Source organism: Manacus vitellinus, unplaced genomic scaffold (genome assembly GCF_001715985.3).
Source record: "Manacus vitellinus isolate BGI_N305 unplaced genomic scaffold, ASM171598v3 scaffold_14_pilon, whole genome shotgun sequence".
NCBI classification, from domain to species: Eukaryota; Metazoa; Chordata; class Aves; order Passeriformes; family Pipridae; genus Manacus; species Manacus vitellinus.
In genome coordinates this window covers 17,025,180-17,044,872 of record NW_021939063.1, presented here as the reverse complement: position 1 = coordinate 17,044,872, position 19,693 = coordinate 17,025,180, and the positions used below count along the sequence as shown (strand labels likewise).

Below are 19,693 nucleotides of genomic sequence, written 5' to 3'. Positions count from 1 at the left end.
TCCCACATGAAACCTGGAGAGCACCCAGCAGAGGGAGAATAACCCACACCCAAGATGGAACTCAACCCAGTACATGATGTGTGAGAGATGCAGGACTAGCACTGGGTTTGTTTGTGGTAGAATGGTAAGTTGTTCTGTGACACGTTCAGGGGAAATCTGAATTTGCAACCTAAACATCTGTAAAATTTTGTAAATGGCATTATAGAGAACTGCACTTATCAATGTTGATGAAGAAAACACAGTGTTCTGTGCAGCTGTGACAAGTTACCAACCCATCAACAGTTCTCCCAGACACCAACCCTGCAGGGTGACATCCCACACGGCCTTTCTGATCACTTGGTGCACACAACTGCCAACATGAAAATGCACTAAGTATCAGTGACACTGGTCTTCACTTCCCTCCCTCAGTGCTTATCATGATTCACAATGAAAATAGGATCATGATGCACAGTTTGATGATATCCTCAAAATTCAGCACAGGAAATAAAGAGGCTGGAGATTCAGCAATCACAGATTTCAAAAATGCCACTGGCTCTGACAGCCTTTTTTTTCCTTTTTCAGAAATTATGGAGCTTTGGCAATTCAGCAGTACATTATTTATACTTCTGCATTAAATCATCTCCCAGTGAAGCTTCCTTACACCAAAGAACTTCATCAGGAAAGAACAACTGCATTTCTGGCTGGTTTCCAGACAAAGGCCAGTTGGTTCACAGTCAGCTCTTCCAGGTTAACATCTCTGTGCTAACACCAAATCCAGCACAGTCAGTGCTCACATGAGCTGTTTTATAGCTTTGGTACAGACAACCATAATTCTAACCTGAAAGCTCATAACTTCAATGTGAAGCTTATGTTTTGCAATGAGTCAGAAGATTTCTGTATGAACTTCCATAATTCCCTGTGGAAGGGGAAATGGCAGGGCTCTGCACATCCTTAGAACCTGAACAATGTGCCCACACAGGCAGTGAAGTGCAAAGTTCCATGTGTTTGCAGGCACATGGCTGGGATGCTAAAAACACAAACGCAGTCCTGTTAGCACAGTCAGCACCTGGGAATAACTTTGACTCTAACTACCTACAAAATCACAACCATGATGTGTGTATGTGCCTAAAGACACAGAAGTGCCCTGAAATAAAATTCCAGCCTTCTCTTATGTTTGGCATGGTATAAAAAAATCAGCATCAAATTAAAGGAGGTCCCTCACAAGAGCAGTCTGCCTGCATGTTCATGCCATTGGTGAGCACACACCTCTCCCCTGTGAGCAGGTTCCTCAATCCAGGCAAAACCCACCCGTGGTTCCACTACTGGAAGATATCTGAAGCTGGAAGGGCACCTCCTAGAGAAGCCTCCTAAGTTTTGCCATGATTAGTAGGGACAATAAAACTGGCTGTGGAGCCATTCATGGACACTTCATTACAGAAGGCTCCAGGGAGGCACAGGCAGCTGTACCCAGATGCAGCTTATGTGGAGCTTGGTATAGGATGTAATAAAGGGGCATGATATAATGTGTTCTAGCACAGGTAGAGATGTCCTTTTCATTACAGTTCCTCAGGAGAGGAGCTACAGTTTCACAGGAGTTTTTTGAGAATTAAGAGCAGTCTTGAGGGTGGTGAGAAATTTTAGAAATACTCTAGAGCACCACTTGCTACTGCCAGGGTTGGAAAACAGAATCCTATGAGACATCTGCATATCCATCATGAATGTGCAAGACTGGTCAAGAGCCAAAAAAGAGTGCAGAGATATTTCAACACCAGCCTCAGGGTACTGCACTTAACAGCTAATTCAGGGAAAAAGGGATCAGGAGCTATCCTGTTTTCTTAGTATAAGAACTACTAATCCAAGGAATGTAGTGAACACAGCAAAGACCACAGAAATTCCCAGTAGAATTTAGCACTGGTAATGACACATTAGCAGTGATAATGGGTTTGGTACAAACTTGCTCCAAATGCCTGAAATAAAATCTGGAAACAAAGAAGGAAATGAAATCAATCACTTGGCTGTAACAGAAAGAAAATAAAGATCTTAATTTGGGCCTCCAAGATACACCTGCAAAGGCAACTGTCTGAATGAGATGTGGCAGCAGTGTGGGTGGTGGAGGATGTGCTGTTAGGTCTGCACAGACTCTGGTGGTAATTGTAATTCCTGTGCTTGGAAAGGCTTGGGCTGTCAGGTCTTCAAACTGACCTCACTCATGGAGGGAACAGCTACAAGCCCTTGAGATTCCCAGTAGGCAAAGAGCTGCCTTGGATCCCTAGACAGAACATGCCTTATTCACAAACAGTAAGCTGACTAATCCCAGCTTCTGAGAGCCATTCCAGCATTCATACTGTTACTATTTCCAAAGAGGACTGCTATGACATTCAAAAAATGCAGATCACATAGGGACAATATCCTACATCTCCATTTGCTGCACTGCATATAGCACTAATGAGTGGTTTGAGAGGGAAGAAAAGCTCCTCGAAGTCATTCCAGCTAGAGATCTTCCTCTCATCTCATAATTTTAATAGATTTCTTTGCAATTAAAAAAAAAAAAAGAGGAAGGATAAGGATGGGGGAAAAAAAGAATAATTTCTTGAAAAGATGCCTTTGCCCTATTTTTACCATTCCCTATGAATCTGTGGTTGAAAAACACAACAAAGAAGATGTAAATATCAACCCAGGACAAATTAAACACTGGTTTAAACACCCTTGTATAATCTGAGTAGGATCCTAACAGGATGGAAAGTGAGTCAATGGCAGTGACGTTGTGCTTCCCCTGGGAGATGCTTCACCTATATTTGTACTGACAAGTGAGAAAAACCAAGTGCCAATGCTGCCACTGCTACCAGTTCTACAAGTGCCCAGACCCAAGTGTTTGGACAGCAGCAGAGACAGAACATTCAACCAAAGAGAAACACCTTGCTGCAAATTTTGGAATCTTGTATTCATGTACTCGAAACACCATCTTCCTGGCTTACAATTACACAAGGTAAAACTAACACTTGATTTATTCTCTGATTTCTCTCTAATAGCAGCAAAAACATTCCTGGTGTTTCACACCCCATTGGAAAGCTGTGCCCTCCTGTGAGATGGTATTCTTGTCATGAACTGTGGCTCAGGCCCTGTGCAGCACTAATTCAAAAAATCTCCATCCAGTTAAAGGCTCATTTATCTGCTGCTTAAAATACTCCAGAGCTTCAACCCATAGTACAATGGAGCTGTGCCACAGCCAGAAATGAAAAGCAGATCTTTGATCCACAGCACCTTTACATTTAAAAATGTTGCTGCTTGAAGGGCATGGGGCAGACCACATAAATGGAGTGTATGTGCACTGGCCATGGATGTAAGTCCTACTAAAATTCTCCACAGGGCTGCAAAAGGACTTAAGGATACATGATTCTTCCTTTTTTTAATGCACAAGAGTGAATCTCTCCCTAAAATTAAAATTGAGGGTACATATATATATATATATATATGAAAAAATCTGGTTAAACAAATAACAAGTCAGTGCCACACTACCCTTGATTGTATTTACAGCTTGTAGTCCCAGATGGGGACTACAGCACTGCCATTGGATACATACCCTCATTGCCTCCTGGATGTGGTCCTGGCGCACGAGCTCAGCTGAGCGGTCCATGTACCACTTCAGACAGCGGATCAGCTCCCTGCATTGGACAGGGAAAGGAACCTTCAGCACCCTTTTAAAATCAGACAGGCAACAAACATTTTGCTTGTCGGGAGAGAGCTACAAAACAGCCTCGTTTCACTTCATTTCAGTGGTCAGTTGTAGCTGTCCTTGACACTGAACTTATGTAATATTTGCATTTATTTAAGTTTCAAAACCAGAAAATAATTTCTTCTCTATAAGACAAGACAACATAAAAAAGATGTTATTAAAGAGACAGCTTTGGTAAAGGCATGGTTCTAAGACCAAAATATATCTTCTTTTTGTAATAAGAAATTTCAGCTCTCGTCTAAGTTTTTAGAAACTAAGATCACAAAGAAAATACATACATCTATTTTCCCAAGCACACACCACCATCTGGACTGTTATAATGGTGTATTAAAACCATGTTTTATTTCAGACATCACACACAAAACCCATTTGTTTTGTCTGAAAGAGGTGACAACACAAAGCAGAACATCTTTTTATCTTCTGAACATGACTATGCCTTCTAGTGTTGTATAGTATCTGAGTTTGTACCTGCCATTGACAGAATATATTTTATATTTATTTTAATTACACACAAATGTGAATGGCTTAAAACAATCAAAACCAATTATAAGTTGGTTTTAATAGTTTATTGTGGCCAAAGATAAAATATTCTCAAAAATACAAAGGAAATGGTCTAAGAGAAAAGAAAAGCAACACCCTGAATGAGAACTGTTACTGCTTTAAGAAAATCTATTTCATTATCTGATGCAAGACTCTTTGAATACTAGAAAATAAGGCAGAATCTTCAAAGTAACTGAAATTTAAATTTATGATGTTGACATTAGATTGCAATCAAACAGAACATCATCTTATGTGAAAACCTGTCTAGAATGGAAAAGGAAGTTAAAGTTACTTCTCTGAACCTTCACTCCAGGCTTGTATCCCAACACCCTTAAGACAAGGAATGTGTATGCTCCTGGTAGCTCATTAGTACAGACTGATAATGAACTGTTGCTGATTGAGTCTCTTCAGTCAAAAAAAAGAGGAAGCAAGATTTGCCAGTTCAGAAGGGCAAGAGAAATGCCCAAGTCTGGCCACACTCAGGTGACACTCGGCAGCTTTTCCCTACAGTTGTGCTGGAAAACTTCCAGTTGAGCAATTCTACTTTTGGAAACCACTGCTGAAAGGAAGGGTGTGATTCTGATGGTGACATCATTCCAGTGGTGGATAAACAAAACCTACTTGTAAGCCAGAGCTCCTGCAAAGTGCTTCTGGATGTAGGTGTCCATCACGGGCCGGAAATGGAAGTACTTGCTGTCACGCAGCAGGTTTATGATGAACACCTGGGGGAGATGAAGGAGTGAACCCACACTACAGGAAACTGCACTTTGTTGCTAAGTATCTATAAACAAGCTACCCAAGCTAAGGAATAACAAAATACATGAGCTCCTTTAAGCAGTGTCTGTGTCACTGTTTGCTTCTCCCAAGTGAGAGCAGATATTGCTGCCCTCAGATCTGCTGAGGTTGTCCTGCCCTCCTCACCCAAGATCATTACAGAAAATGTAAGGCTGGATCCAGCTGAATGTTTTATATTTCACAGAAGTAAAATACTAGCAACATGATGACAAGAAACTTAAAACTCACTGAACATGAGATAAATAACAATCCAGGAGCTTACCAAAGACTGAAAAACCAGCAGACCATACTTCTCTGTGTTGTCATCCAAAACTACAAACAACGTGTCCAGAATATCTTGTAGGAACTAAAATGACACAAACAAATAAAGAATTTCAAATTAAATTGTACTCAAAAGGTTATTTCTCCCCTGCTTTAATTAGTTCATACATGTTGGTATCTTTGTGAAAAACTTGCCAAGGACAAACCACTTCAGTTTCATCCATATAATTTGATTTTTACTAAGAAGATTTTTTCTCTTTACAAGAAATATTTCTAAAAAAAACCATGACAGAAAAACAAAAAATAAGGAGTATGTACTGCATGGCTGATTTGTAAACTTGACTGAGTGTTCCTCTCACTGTGAGCTGACTAAAAGTGCTGCCTAACAAGAATAGCAGTCATTAGAGTGTATCAGGGACTGTTCAGCATCAAATTTAAGGCTTGGAAGAACATTAACTGGTGCTCCAAATTATGTTTAATACTGAAAACTTTTGTTATATGACAGCAAGTAAAGCTTTCCTAACAAGCATTAATTGGGTCCTGTTACATATTGCCAGTTGTTTCTTTCCTCCCCTAATATCTCAGCTTGCTGAGCACTGACAATTCAGTGATTTTCTTCCTGAAAGCACAGTCTTCAAAAGGATGAGTGTGAAGGAGGATGCTCAAGATCATCAACTGCACATTCTCTCATGATTTTTTAATCTATTCTACTTAAATTTATAATGTGGAAAACAAGAAATAAATTATGACAATTTATGAAGTCTCTGGAATGATAAAACTTCTTTTTTTCTGAATTACTGCATTCTGTTCTTCATATCCCAGTGCCAAATGGCAGCTGAATTTATGGAGGGAATCAATTACTTCTCCCCACGAAATTATTTAATCCACATCTTTCTTTGTCTTTCTCTAAAAAAACAGATACTTGTCCTGCCCTGCAAACAAAGTATACAAAACATGACATTCTTGAAGAATTGCAATATAGATGGGGTTTGTGCTCTTCTGTTACTGTTACCAAGCTATCAGGAAGACTAACATTCCAGATATGGCAACATTCAAATGAGTTACAGTGAAGTGGCTTTAATCATAAATTACTAATGAAGTGAGGGGATTTGACTTTGGTTTCTTCTCCTTGGTTGTTTGCTGTTACAAATCATCTTTTACTTCTCAATTTACAGAAATAGGGAGAGTTCTCAGCACCCCTAAAATTATCAGAGGGATATGTGGAATGCAGGGGTATTTTGCTGAGACTACAAATATTCAAATGCAGTTTAAAGCTCCTTGGACCTAAGGAAGTTCAGGTCACACAAGGATTGTCACGTAGAGCAACAGTGGTTACAAAACATAGTGAAATCATGAGCTGGGAGACAGAAATGGTGGTGGTGGTTGGATGCACTAGAGAGCAAGTGGTGCTCCAGGCAGCAGTTCACAGTGCTGGGATAGGAAAAGGGGTGTGCAGGATGGTTCACTGGCCCCTGAGCAAAACTCAACTTCCAAGGTCCTTTATGGGGACATTTGGAAGATATCTGCAAAACATCAATGCAGATTGACTGTTTGAGAGGGTCAAGTTTTCTGAGTCAGCTGTTTCTCCACTCTGGAAAGGACTAACCACACCTGGGCCAGGTCTCAGACTGTCATTTAGGAAATACTGCTGGAACAGGTAAGACTGCCCAAAACACCTCTACCAGTGGCTGTGTCTGCTCCAGCAGCTGTGTGGGCCTGCAGACTGGAACAACTGGTGCTGGGGACCCAACACTCCCAGCACAGCTGGCTGAGGGAATTTTACTAAGGATTAGCTCTATTTTGACCCCAAGGACTAACTATCCACTAATCCCTGGAATGTATTTTCCTGCTCAGTTTCACATCATAATACAATCCCAATTCATACACAATAAAAATTCACAGTGTGAATCAAAAAGCACAGTAAGAGGGAACATTCAGAAGCCTGAATGTGGGTCTGAATTCACTATCACAGACTGTTATTTCATGTAGTACCTTAACAATTTCCTCGCCACTGACGTGTCTCAGTCTTCCCAGAATATCCATCACACGATCTGGGTAAGCCTTCCATTTCAGCAGGGCAAGCAGATCCACTGCAGAACAGAGGGAGAAAGAGCTGGAACCACATGCAGGGGGAAGAATGGGGACCCCAAACCCACCAGAGATTCATCATGTTACACTTCACCTCTTACAGTTCTCACTTCTTGGGAAATAATACATATATAGCAGAAAACAAGAAGGAAAATACTGAGTAAGTCAATAATACTAAACAGAGAAATGAATGGAGGAATGGTAAAGTGCTTTAAAAAGAATAAAGGCTGCATTTTCCCCTATGTGACTTGACTTGTAATGGGGACAATCCAATCCTGTCTTCTTGTGCTTCAGGGATGCTGCTGTGACATATTTTTACTTATTTAGTAACTCTGTAAAACCCAAACAAAATATATTTTGGATTGTGTAGAAGTGCTAACATTGTACTTTTTTGTTCTACAATCATTTAATGAAAATTAACTCTGCTTTAACATTTTAACCTTGTAATGCTCTTACATAATGTCTGTAATTTCTCTGCCACCTGTCAATATCCTTATTTCCTCAAGAGAAGTTTCTGCTCATTTCAGAAACAGCACGATATATATAATGAAATTATAACCAAAGAATATTTCAGTAAAATAAGTAAAACACAAACATTGCTCTCTTTTGTAATTCCTGCTGCCTTGGGCAATTCTGAAGGATGAGCTACTCACCATTCTGGGTCAGTTTGGTAGAAGAAAGCTGTGTGGAGACTGAGAAGGTCTCTTTGGTGCTGCGCTGGAAGATGAGGCTGGAGGGGATGTTGGGGCAGCCGTTGTAATCCTCTTTGCAGCAGGGCAGCCCCAGGTACAGTGCGTGGTTGTTGAAGGTGCTGTTCTCATCACACTGCGGGCACAGGACACGGATGGACTGTACCTAGTCCAGCTCATCCCACATGCTCACAGCCTCAGCAGTTGCCTAACAGTACTTTTATTGATCTTTTTATTGGGTGCACAGAAACACTTCTAAGAAAAAGCTGTGCTTTTGGGGCCTGTGCACACACAAAACAGGCCTAGCCCTACAAAGTGTGGGCTCCTAAGCACTGACTCTTTAGAACTTATCAAGATCTTCCAACTGTACAACTGCTGTCAGAAAACTGTACTGAAGAAATAAACCCAGGTAAGAAAAAGCACTCCCCCAAATCCCTCATTGCAGGGCTGCCAAGTTGTAGTAACATGATGCATTTGAAGTACAGCATAATGTCACCACACAAAGGCACAGAGTAACACCAGAAGTTGGAAGAACTGCTGAATGCTCATGAACACCAGTGTGTTTGAGGTCAAAATGGATGGGATTAGCAGCAGATAGATCATCATCATCATCTGCATGGAAAAGGTGAGCTGTACTTAGAATAGAAGGCTCTATCCATACCATGTGATTTTGAATTTATAAAATTTTGAAACAACTATTAATCTCATACATACTTCTAATAAGGAGGGAAAAGGATAATGTAATGACCATTACTCATTTAAAGTGGAGATGAGCAGGTGAAAAGTCTGCAGAGAAGAACCAGTACCTTATAAACATAAAGCTCATGGATATCATCTGACAAGGTAGTGCCATCATCTCTCATCAAAGGGGTGAATGCAAAACCAAAGAGCTTCTTTTCTCCCTTGTCTTTTGCTGTAGCAAGAGATAGAAAGAAGGAATTGTTTTAGTACATATTTTGTCTGTCCATACACACCACGAGGTTACTCACTAACTTCTCCACATGCCTAACAAAAAGCACACAGCTTACAGAACAAACAACTTCTGTAATTCTCATTTCTTCTTTCTAATTCTATGCAAAGGACTGACAAGCTTCAAATCAAACAACATAACATAAAATAAACTAGTCATCCTGTAAAGAAAACATTCTACAGAAAAACACAGCAAAAGAACAGCAGGGGAGAACATGTACAAAGTGCTTGGCCCTGCACTGATTGTTCATGATGTTTTTAATGCTGTTTAATAAATCCAGCAATCAGCTGGTTAGCAGGGCCCCTTCACTGTATTTTATGTTGGTATCCCTTTCCTGCTTTCCACCCAGTAACAGCCTCATCCAAGCATAAGCTGGCAGTGGGGGCTCCTGGCACTCACTGGAGCAGTGCCTGAACTCGAAGCGCAGGTGGGAGCCCCGGAACCTGTCGATGGGGATGGGCAGCTTGATGATCTCCCCCCAGCGGGGGCTGTTGTTGTGGTAGAGCACAAAGGAGTGGTAGGCACTCCTGCTCGGCTCTCCTGAGCCCAGGCTGATGCAGTCCTGCAACAAAAGAAAACCATTTCACATGAGAAGACATCACATCACTACTGATGAGTCATTTTATTCCACGGTGATAACCTTTATATAATTCATATCTTTCTGTAGACATAAAACAAGAGTCAGAGCAGAAACTCAGACACAATGAAATGTGAAATTTTTTAAGAGATCTTTAAACTCTGTTTGGGGTCAAAGGGTGAGCTAGGAGACCTATAATACAGGATGAATTCCAGTATCTTAAGTTATTATTTAAAGTAAGTTTTCCACCAAGCAGAGACTAGATACAATAAACACCTAACTCCAAATATATCAAGATGAGTAAAAAAAATAGGAACATCACTTGTAATACTGGACTTCTAGTATTCCAGACATTCCAGATTTCTGCTTCAGTATCTCAGTTCAGAAGTGATACTTGAACTTTTCAAGTTCTTACAAATGTTCACCTTTCAAAACTGCAGCCATCCAGTCTCAACAAGTAGCCCAGAAAATTCTGATCAAGTTACTTCCTTACTGTAAGCAAAGAATTTCTGTGTAATAGTCATCACCTAAAAATACAAAGGGATTTAAATTTCTGCTTTTAGGTATAACAAGCTCAGAGTTCTTGCCCAGTCTATGTATTATCAAAATACAGATGAAGAAAAACATGAATTGATATTGTCTGGAAAATACAGAAATCCTTAGTCAGAGCACAAGTGAAGATGGGTGAAGTATTGAAGCCCTGAAGTAAGAACAGTAAAAGATTCTTTGTGATGAAGAGGAGTAGGAAGCACTTTTTTTTATATAAAGCACTAACCTATGCTCTAGACCCAGCACTTGCAAAGAGATCCAAAAGATATGACATCTCATAAAACCATGCAGAAAAAATACAGCTTGGAAATTCTTCACCTTTAGCATCTCCAAGGATAATGAATCCAGGAAGAAACAGAAGCTAAGCAGACCCAGAATGACACATGCAATATAAATTCTGATACAAAAACACCCCCCACAGAATGGTGTGATGACAAGAAGAACTACTGGTCATTTCCCCAAAACATCTCTAAATTCTATCTCAAGAAAATACCAACCATTTTGATATTTTTTTATGTGTAGTCATCTGACTACCGAGTCAAGCATATCCCATTAACCAGATCCAGTTAGTTCGACCTCTGGCAATATTCTTCTGGCTCTGAGAAAGTGAAGAATTTGCAAAGGAGCCCCAAAAGAAAGAAATATTCCCTGGAATTTCGGGATTCAATGCAAGAAGGGCCTCCCCGGACAGAGATTCTCTGCAAAGGCTCTGATCCAAACTGAGTGACTGCAGCAGAAGCTCACAACTCAGTCCTCTCAAGTAAGCCTTGGCAACCACATTATGTGTCACAATCCTGCCAAAAGGTGCTGTTTTTAATACAGCAACAAGAATTAAGTGTTGCAGATACTAACAGGTTGGAGTGAGAGTAGATTAGTGGCAGCTCTACAGAGCAGAACTGCAAGATCCCAGTTCTAGTTTGTAGCAAGGGTAACTTGTTGGGCTTCAACACAGCAATTGCAGAATCTCATTCTGCATTACATTCTTAGGAGAAAGCAAAAAAATATTTCTATTTCCTCTACAAGGTACAGTAAAAATTCAAATTTCAATGTGAGCTTTTTTTGTCCCCTCAAACAATTACCTGTTCTGGCTGACAAATGATCAGTCTTTGAATGCTGTTTCATCCTATAAACTTCAAATAAATGAATAGTCTTTCTTTCTCCTTGTTAGCTTAGTTTCTATGCAGTTATACTACAATTTATAGTCTGAGGAAGGCAGACTGTTTAATTCTGAATAGTGATCTGCAAAATACAAACATGAAACTAGTCTCCATACATCCAGATACCATGAGACCCAAATATGCAGGTGAATTAGAAGGCAGAGGCAAGTAAGGCAAGCTAAACTAGAAAAACTATCAGGTAATATTTCCATTGTGTAAAGGTGTGCCTTGCAATTCATAAGATATTCCTGCTACTGGAACAGAAAGAATAATAAGTGAGAAATGTGTCAAGGTTTTTTTTTTTATTATTCAGAATATATTGAAAGATACTAACAATTGACTAAGACCATTTTGAGAGGGAAATACTCATTTTCATTTTGAACAGCACTACATTCTGGAAGTAATTTCACTGCTTTCAATAGGACTATTTCTGGATCAAGATACACTCAAGAGCAGTGAGGATCTGAGAATATTCTCATTAACGCTGTGCACAGTTCTGCTAAAGTCTTCACAAAGGCATAATTCAGGCTTGGATCATGCTGCTGGTTGGGAAAAGTTTAGAGATTTTACTCTAATATCAGATGAAAATTTTGTGGCATTTCTCCTCCTTTACTGTGTAAGTCTGCACACAGTGTCTCCCTCAGCAGTCTCTGCTCCAGAAAGGCCATAGCTCAGGAATAGAAGGGGATATTCCAAGCAGGAACAGCAGTGCCTCAATGACTGAAACTGTGTTCTGCCCATATTCACAGGCATCATGAGACATCAGACATGTCCTGACACAAACCAAAGATCTGTGTTGCTTTGACTGCAACTATACAGAGGGGAAATAACATTACAACTGGGATAAAGATTTTCTTTTACATTTGTGGCTTAAATTTTGAACACCCACAAAAGACCTTGTATATATAAAGTCTCTCCTTTAGTGCAAATCTCAGAATGGTTTGGGTTTGAAGGAACCTCAAGGACCATCTCTTTCCAACCCCTGTGCCATGGGCAGGGACACCTTCCACTACTCAGGGCTCCATCCAGCCTGGCCTCGAACACTTCCAGGGATGGGGCATCCACAACTTCTCTGGGCAACCTGTTCACCTGAATTTCTTCTAGTTGGACCTACCCCATGGAAATCCCTGATGTACTTTACAGTTGTCATAAGAGGCCCGGGTAAGAAAAGACTACTTCATCTCTGTGAATGAGCATTCCAACCAAAATCACAAAAGAAGTTAAGACTGGTAATGTCTAGAAATTATCTGGCTTTTATCTGTAATCATCAGCCACAGTTACAGTATAATTAGGTACCATTATGTGCATGAGCACTTGAAGATGCTGATATTGCAGTTTGAGGCTAAAAGGCCTCTCTTGGTCCTTAGCAGACTGCTGTGAAATCAAGCTATGATTAAGAATTTGTGACTCAGTTTGAAAGGTAAAAAACAGCAAAAAAGGACTGTGATCTCTGAGCACAAACCAGTTCCGTACAAGAGATCCACTTTAATGAAATCACAACCTGCTGTAGTAATAAAAGCTCTCCTTTGAACTAAAAAGATGTGTTTGGTACACAAGCACTTTAGGTGTTTTGACTCTTCATAGTAATGGCTACAAAGCAGTGGAGGTAAAAGAAAAGGTAGGGGGAAGTTATTTCTGACAACTGCTCATGTTGAAATATTTTCTGTTTACTTCTCTATCCTCATGCCCTCCCACCCCACCTTCTTCTCTTCAATAAAACTAAAAGAACAGAGGAAGAAAAACATAAAACACAAACCATCCCCATCTGGAATGGAGCCAGCCCAGGGTGAAACTTTATTCCAAGTTATTTTCCAGAACTACATTCAGTACTGCAACTCCAACGACTCAGATTTAAAAGCCTCTCTTGGAATCACATTTCATCCTGTTGTATGACACATATTATTTAATTTTAGATAAGCCATACACTCTTCACTTCTGACTACAGCTACCCTAAATTTTCTTTTTACCTTAGCCACTGGCACCACATTTTGGCATTACACAAGCTTTTCAGTTTATGACTAACTTCTCCAAGTCTTCTATCCTCATATAGCGGAAGTGCTCCAAATACTTTCAAATTTATAACTGACCACTTCCTTCATCATAATAAAAACAAAAAAACACACACAAAAAAAAGGAAGAGTTGGTTTGATTGTAGCTCTTCCCTTACACGTCCCTGGAGGCAGCAGCTGCAGCTGGAGCTCACAGAGGAACTAAAGACCTACCTTCAGGATCTCCCCGTCGGCGTAGAGCACGTACATGGTCACCTCGATGTTCTTCTGCACGCTCTTCCCACCTCTCTCGAAGTCCCCCTTCTCCAAGGTCAGGTACAAGTCGTTCCGTATGTCACCTACAGCGAGAGAGCGGAGCCACATCCTTAAATTCCACAGGGAGCACTCAGTGGGGCCAGCTGGATTCTGCACATTGTTTTCTGTGTTCTGCAAGACTATGGCTGATGCCCAAATCATTCCAAGCAGCAAGTTAATTGTTAATAGGGATGAACATCATAATATCAGTGCATAAAAACAGACCATTGTTAGTAGTAATGCCTTTATTAAATGTGAACTCACAATCAATACTGGCTTTTGTTATGTAAGTGAGGAAGGGAGAAAAACCTTTCACTCCTACTGCTTTGCCTAGTTAGCTGGGCTGGAAGTATCAGGCTAAGCCTGACGAAACATCATTAGCATCAGACTTCCTATTTCCAATAATTTTAAGAAAAATAAGTATTTTTGTGATGATCAGCAGAACGTTGCCCTCAATTAGCTCTTCAAGGAATTTCTATATTTTCATAATTCCCTTTTATCATAACAGTAAAATAAACCCAGCTTTTTCGGAAACCCGCTTGTCATTCAGTTCAGATGGATTAAGGAGGAATTACAAATACACTTTTTGCTAGATTTCTGGCTAGCCTCTGGTATCCATATGCATGGCTGTATGAAAGAGGGCAGGATGGACACTTGCCAACTTCTCACTACGTCACTCTCAGGAGCTTTCAGAGCAAATTACTATATTCAGAAATAGAAATGCTTGTGTCTCTCTCAGCATCTTGTTATCCTGAATTTCACAGACTAGCTCACTTCTTTTTTTTTTCCCCTCCCTTTTTTTAGAATCTGATTTGGGAAACTGCATCCAAAACTGCTGTGGTCAATTCTAACCCCTGCACCAAAATTTTCCTATAAGACTTAGTTACTGTCACTATTTCATGATGGTTTACACTTACCACTTCTTTTTGTCTGCTTGCCAGAAAGGCAAACATACTAAAGGGCAATAGGTAAAAATATTAATAAAAAAATATTTAAATCCTTTCAAGGCAAGTATTTTGTTAAATAGTCTCAAGAGACTAAATAGCAAACTAATGGAATGGTTATCCAGCATAGGAGAAACTCCTTCAATGTCTGACTTCTTCCACTTGGAGAAGCTGATGCAGTTAAATCTGTGTATTAATCAGAAGCACAATGAAACAGCAGCATTTGCTTTCAGGCAGTGAGGGATATCCTTTTGTGTCCGTCAGAGCAGCGCTTCAAATTCTTCCCGAAGTCTATAACCCCACAGAATTTGTTCCTTAATCTACTGTAGGGACAAACAATAGAAGCTTTCAGTCCTGTCTTTACTTTCAATTTTATTTCTGGAGATAAGTACAAGCCTTTAAGCACAGCAAATACAGCTCTGTAGCTGACAGTCAGCGCTCGCTGCGAGGAGCTCCCTGTGAATGGGAATCTGTATGCAAAACGTCCTCCTTTCTCCATCAAACCCCCCATCACTGGGGGCTCACACAGAGCTGGAACACCTCACAGTCAGAGGGCTGGGATGCCAGGGTTCATTAACAGGAAAAGATGACAGTGAGAGCCTGGTGAAAGGCCTCAAATATTCCATCTGCTTTTTCTTATCAAAGAACCGTCATCAAATGCGACAATCCACGGCCCACGACAGGAGAAAATTATCTTGCTGTTCAAAATCAAGCTGAGCTACCTCTATGCTGACTACAGGGATACCAAGGAAATACAAAACTCATCACAAGAGACAGTTTAAGCTGGGACTTCTGTTCTGAAAATCCTTCTGCTTAACTGACTCCATCCCTTTTTCTTAGCGGTTTGCACAACCAGGAACAAAAGTTTCAATTTGTAAGCTATAAATCTTAACAGAAATTAATTGTACCCACTATAATTAGCATTTTGGAGCTCCCTATTTATGACCTCTTTTCTGGAAGACAGTCTGGCTACACAAAGTCCAATATCACATAGAAAATCATTTTCCAGCCTAAATTAAAGGCAGCATTTGGTTATATATAGCATCATATCTTCTATTAAGTTCAACAGGAGGGATATTACTGCACTAATTAAAAAAAATGCCTTTGGGGTGGGGGGTAGAGGGATATAAAAAACAGTGGATTTGCATAAGGAAGATGGGAAAAAGTATTTTAGTGAAGTATAATGGTGCACTTTCTCTTGCAAAAATACTCTACTGAATCTTAAAAAAATAGAAAAGGTCACTGCATACAGTAAAATTAAGGAAGTAAATGAGTCTAGCAAAGACAAAAAGCATTTAACTATCAGCTATGGAGCCCTTTGGTTTCTTGAAAATCTGGAGTTAAAACTACAAACTCCCACACTTCAATTTATTTCAGTGAAAAGAACCTTCCTACAAGGAGCCATCTCCTTTCCTCAATATACCACTTAACCACATTGCTTGCCGAGTCCTCACAAGATTTTTTGTTCTTCCAATTGCTTGTGGTTTCGAGGGATTTGAGCTCTGCTACACTAATGGGCTGCACAGAAACTACTGCAAATGCTTGAACACCCAGCAGTTCATTAAAATGCTTATTGTGAGTATGCAAAGTGTGGGGCCAGAGAGAACACTCAGCACCACGTCACCCTGTGCACACACAGACACTGTGAGCAAACCAAAGGGGTGACCAGCAGGACCAAGAGCTGGTGCTTGTCAGCTCCAAGACACAGTGACAACATACTGAGTGAAAAATCTTGGCAGATAGAGCTTCCTCCATATTAAAGCCATTTGTAAGAAAAAGATATAAATAATGAACTTGTTGAAGACACCAGCCCATTCATGCCCTCTGCATGGCAAACTACTGTGCCATGGTACCTCAGCTTGGATCCCAGAGGTCTCACATCTTCCCAAACAGCAAGTGCAGATCATAAACTGGGTGAGCTGTGGCCTCCCATCACCAGTAGAGGAATAAAAAAGTGCTAGAAGGCCAGTGGGCCATGGGTATTTATAGAGTAAAGCCTGCTGATGTCATTTTAAGCTGAGGTCTCTTTGTGCTGGATGGCTGTCAAAGATGAACTGAAAAGCTAGTCAGAGTTTTCAGAATGGTATTTGTTTCAAAGCCCATCTTTCCACAACTGTTTTCAATTTAAAAAACAAAAGTAAACTGCTTTTTAGCATAAAATATGTGCACTTTGTACACACAGTAACTGAGATTCATTTCCTATGAAATGTCTTGAAAAAGAGTATTTTGCACAATAATATAAAAAGATTGTTTTCTGATGTGTTACGGGGCTCTTCCCTTATCAACTCCCTTCACCTTTACTGGGATTTTGTTTTGTTTGTCTGTTTTAACCTATTTACAAAGCTTAATGTCAAATGTACAGTTGTTTAAATTATAATCATAAATTATAGCTTGGGGGGGGTTGGCTCATATTGAAATGAAATCCTTTCTCATATCACCTGAAGCTCCTTTAATGATAATGGGGAAAAAAGGAGAGGTGGAAAAGGCTACCCAAGCCAAATATTGATTTTGTATTTGCAACATAAAAGGAATGCACTGGAAGATTTCCAAATAGTTATTTATCATTTTCAAGACTGGATAACACGAAGTAGTCCAATGGCCACTAATTGTCTACTACCCAGTGGAATAAATAGCAGTTTATCCTGACAAGATGTGTGGGGTTTCCACTGGACAACTAGCCAGCTACTTGAACTGCAAAGTAGTAACAATTTACAGAAACTGTCTGCATTTAACACTTTTTATTCAGGGATCCTAACAGATTTTGGACACTGAGGACAGGAATGGTCCCTGCTTTACACAGGGGAATACCATGTCAAGAAAGACTGCATAATTCACATCAGTTCCTGCAGGAGAAAGAGACACAAAATTCTGACATCTCAACTCTAACATCTTTTTTTTCTAAGCTGTCAATGTTTTATGACTTTGTGAACTTGTAAAGGACATGTAATATACCCCTGTAAGCTGGGGAAAAGTGGCAGCTCCCAGCAGTCAGAATGTCCAGGCAGTTTCAAGTAACTTAGTAAAATAACTGTTTTTATCCAGATTTTTGAATATCCTTGGATTTTTTAAACTAGAAGTTTAGCCTTTTACAATTTAAGCAGCCAAGGATTTAAAAAAAACCAATCTATCTACAAAAAAAAAAATCAGTATTTATGTCTCTATCCATCAAATTGCTGAGATGGTCCTATTTAGGGCCCCACACTGTGACAGACTGTCTGTTGGACTCTCTGACATCCCTGGGTTTAGCATTTCCTTGAAAATAGTTTCATTTTACAGAAGAGTGAATGGGCAAGAAGAGTAGCTAGAGTATCTTTCCCAATGGCTTCTGAAGAAAAAGCAAGCCCTTGCATTTATGTCCTGTAACACCCCCCAGTCAAGAGTCAATCAGCATCACCCCAGTGACTGCAGCAACGTTACAGCAGTTTGAACCACCAGGGGAAGTAAAATCTCTGAAGAAAGCTGTAAGATGTAGAACACTTCTATTCATGTACAGTGTGATCATGTGTTCTGGCTGCATCTGTTCTAGCTCTTTACAGGGTAACTGCTCTGCTTTCTGGGTGGAATATCATCTTGAACTGGACAATCTCTCAATGGACGGCTCTTCCCTGCAGTAGTTCTGGAAGCTGCTGCTTTGGAAGGTGACAGCAATCAGATTCTGATCTCAAACAGCAAACTACACCCTTACCTGGAGTTGTAACTTCCTCCAAATGCAAACACACAACTACTTCTGAAGTGCAGTGATTTCAACACAGAGCAGGTTAACAGGACAGTGCCCAGGAGCAGCTTTGGGGTCATCACGTCACTGTCCAAACCACAGGGACTGAAGGACAAACCCACCAAGGGCACTGAGTGGGAAAGGTCTCCAACACCTCTGGCCTTCTTTCTGGCTGACCCTCAGGGACTTGTTCCCAGTCATGTCCTCACACTGGGATTTTCCCTGGCTGTAACAGTGCCATCACCTCTGTCACCAGTGTAAAGCCCTGCTGTGTTACCCACTGCATTCCTGCCTGCCTGGCACAGCCACACAGCCTGGGAATCACATTCAATCCACTTCAGCACCTTATTTCTCTGCCCCTTCACCAGCCAGGCCCTAAAGTTTTTCAAGGCCTATACTCCTGAAATAGTTACAGTGAGCAACTATTAACATAACTGTGAGCAATATTACAGCAGGAAAGGGAAACAAAGGCTTTATCTACTGCCTGTATGGCAAATTAAATTAGCTTTTTTCCCCTCTAAACACAACATTATGCAAGTTTAACTCTGTGTGCTCCTCTAGCTTTCAATGAGCAGAACACAATTGTTAAAAAGAAAAGGGACAAGCAATACTTACTAGGTTATTTACTATCCATTGTTTGACTTCTATGTATAGAAAACCATTTATACAATGCTCTTTTTAAATTCAGTGATTTCCCTGGAACAGCTGCCTTTCAGTAGCAGGAAGTTGTTTTTTAAAGCTTTTCATTTTTATCTCCTCCAACTTTCCATTTCCACAAGTTTATTTATGACAGTAAGACTTTTTATACTCCCTGTAAACACTTTTTTTACCTAATTATGTCTTTTGGTCTCATTACTTTCTTGCCATGAACATTCTAAGACTGGTTGATGGATTTTGCCATGTCCTTTTCCTAACAGATTTTTGCCATGACTTTGTGCTCACTGACAGAACAGATGCTGAGATGCTTCTCACCTTTGCTACCAACTCACCTGTCATAGCTACTAAATTTGCCTGAAACCCTGTGGTGTGAAGAGAGACAGTCTCCAATTCTCTGTTATCAGAGTTTCCCTGTGATGTTATGATTTGCTGTCTTTACCAATCCCCAACATTCCATGGAAGATATGAAAATGGAAAAAAAAGCAGGCAATAAGCAGACATTACACAGAAAAGCAGAAACTTACACCCAACAATCTTCATCTCTGCATCAGAAAGAAAGGGGAGAGAATAAAGGGAAAGGAGAGGGAGAGAAGCCAGGAAATTAAGACAAGGAGAGAGAAAAAAAGAGAAAGAAACATCACTCACGAGTAGAAGATGAAGCATGCACTTTTCATCAGAGCATCAAAGTAAAAGACAGAATACTTATCAGCACATGGGGAAGGGGAGGGATGTCCGT

General features: G+C 40.3%; 1 protein-coding gene across 10 annotated transcripts in view; it reads right to left on the bottom strand.

Moving 5' to 3' along the window:
• DOCK3 (dedicator of cytokinesis 3) overlaps positions 1-19,693 on the bottom strand; it is a 131,480-nt gene that overhangs the window by 56,104 nt on the left and 55,683 nt on the right. For all 10 annotated transcript variants that reach the window (XM_029958198.1, XM_029958204.1, XM_029958199.1 and 7 more), the window contains exons 11-18: positions 13,561-13,685; positions 9,455-9,617; positions 8,892-8,998; positions 8,050-8,221; positions 7,301-7,398; positions 5,310-5,393; positions 4,874-4,974; positions 3,560-3,641 (exon numbers count right to left, since the gene is read on the bottom strand). In XM_029958198.1, the coding sequence (XP_029814058.1) occupies positions 3,560-3,641; positions 4,874-4,974; positions 5,310-5,393; positions 7,301-7,398; positions 8,050-8,221; positions 8,892-8,998; positions 9,455-9,617; positions 13,561-13,685 (932 nt within the window). The remainder of the gene's footprint in view (positions 1-3,559; positions 3,642-4,873; positions 4,975-5,309; positions 5,394-7,300; positions 7,399-8,049; positions 8,222-8,891; positions 8,999-9,454; positions 9,618-13,560; positions 13,686-19,693) is intronic.